This window comes from Branchiostoma belcheri, unplaced genomic scaffold (genome assembly GCF_001625305.1).
Source record: "Branchiostoma belcheri isolate BF01 breed outbred unplaced genomic scaffold, Haploidv18h27 scaffold57, whole genome shotgun sequence".
Lineage (NCBI taxonomy): Eukaryota > Metazoa > Chordata > Leptocardii > Amphioxiformes > Branchiostomatidae > Branchiostoma > Branchiostoma belcheri.
Window position 1 is genome coordinate 2,034,512 of NW_017804209.1, and position 1,451 is coordinate 2,035,962.

Consider the following 1,451-nt stretch of genomic DNA (forward strand, 5'->3'; position numbering starts at 1 on the left):
CAAACAGCCTTACGATCACTGCGTAACCAGGCCCGTCGTTTTTTCCATTCCGGCCACTTTTGTACGTTCCATTATTGAAGGACCCTCCCCCTCCTCCGCACTCGCACAGTTCTGGTTGTCCCCTCCCCCCTCCGGAGTACCCCCCTCCTCCACCTGACCCCTTACCTGGCTGGTAGGCCCCCCCTCCGCCACCGAACCCCCCGTCAGTATTATAACCAGTCCCCTTCCCTCCATTACAACCTCTCCCTCCCTGCCCCCCGTTCACAAACGCGTATCCCCCCTCCCCGCCTCTTGTCCCAGACCCAGACCCAAACTCTCGCCCGCTGCCGCCGTTAGTGTAAAAGCCGCCTCCGCCCCCGCCTAAGTCCCCCTTCCCGTCTGTCGCCCCATGCCCGTTGGTACCCCCCGCGTTCACCTCGTCACTTACATTCCCCGCCCGGCCTTTCACGCCTACATAACTCCTCTGGCCTGACGTTAGCGTCGTTCCGTCGCACGACCCGTAGCGCCGGCTCAACCACTGCATGCCCCCTCCCCCTCCCGCGATGATGAGGGGGGTGTTGTTAAACCTCGCCACGAACGTCCCGCCGCCTCCTCCGGAAGACATGCCGCCTTTGGCCACCGTTTCCTGCCCAATCAGAATCTTCAGCACCTCTCCTGTGAAAAATAAACGGAACATTTCAGACTCACAGAAAGTGTGCAATTCTCGGCTTCTTCAATTCCACCTTTTTGAGGACTTCCTATTCAGCACATTTCCTGAACATGACCTTTTACTTACTTACTTTACTTTGGTCGATCGAGAGAGGTATATAAGCCGACGTTTAACCAACCTTTGTGGAGTTCGAAGGTTCCCATCATCATGGCACCATAGCCCCGGTTATCCTTGTTACTGGTGGTGGAATCCCAGCCTCCTGCGGCACCTGGACATGTGGAGAATGTGGAACCAATAACGTAATATGTCATTACCTCCGGGAACAGAGATATCGCTTTCCGTGTGTCTGTTTGTCCGTCAGTGTTTCGTCAGCTTTTTTCCTACCCCATAAAATTCTCTTTTCCACGCGAACTTGAACAGTTTAGTATCTACATGTATACCAATAGATTTGAACCATGATATTAGTCTAACCAGCCACTTCAATACTGTAGTTTCCCGTCTCAGGCACGGTGAAGAGCTGGATCCCGTCCTGTAAGGTCACCAGCTTCTCGTGGTCCTGTCCGCGGTAGTGGGCACCCAGGCTGGTCGGGCCTGCACGGCCGGTCGCACCGAGGGTGGTGAACGTGGCATTTCTGAAGCCAGACCCTATAGTAAGAGAATGGCATTAAAAGCACTCGATGTACATATGTATAAGACAATAGCCTTTTCAAATGGATTCTGCATAATAAAATAAGTGCAATTTAGGAAAGCTTGGCAATATGAACAACATTTTAGGCATAATTTGTGTGCGTATATATATATA

At 52.7% G+C, this 1,451-nt stretch overlaps 1 protein-coding gene across 1 annotated transcript in view; it reads right to left on the reverse strand.

Annotated features, from left to right (window-relative positions):
* Positions 1-1,451, reverse strand: part of LOC109481668 (TATA-binding protein-associated factor 2N-like) — a 14,502-nt gene that overhangs the window by 3,146 nt on the left and 9,905 nt on the right. The window contains exons 12-14 of the mRNA XM_019784244.1: positions 1,121-1,294; positions 828-917; positions 6-654 (exon numbers count right to left, since the gene is read on the reverse strand). Coding sequence (XP_019639803.1) covers positions 6-654; positions 828-917; positions 1,121-1,294 — 913 coding nt within the window. The remainder of the gene's footprint in view (positions 1-5; positions 655-827; positions 918-1,120; positions 1,295-1,451) is intronic.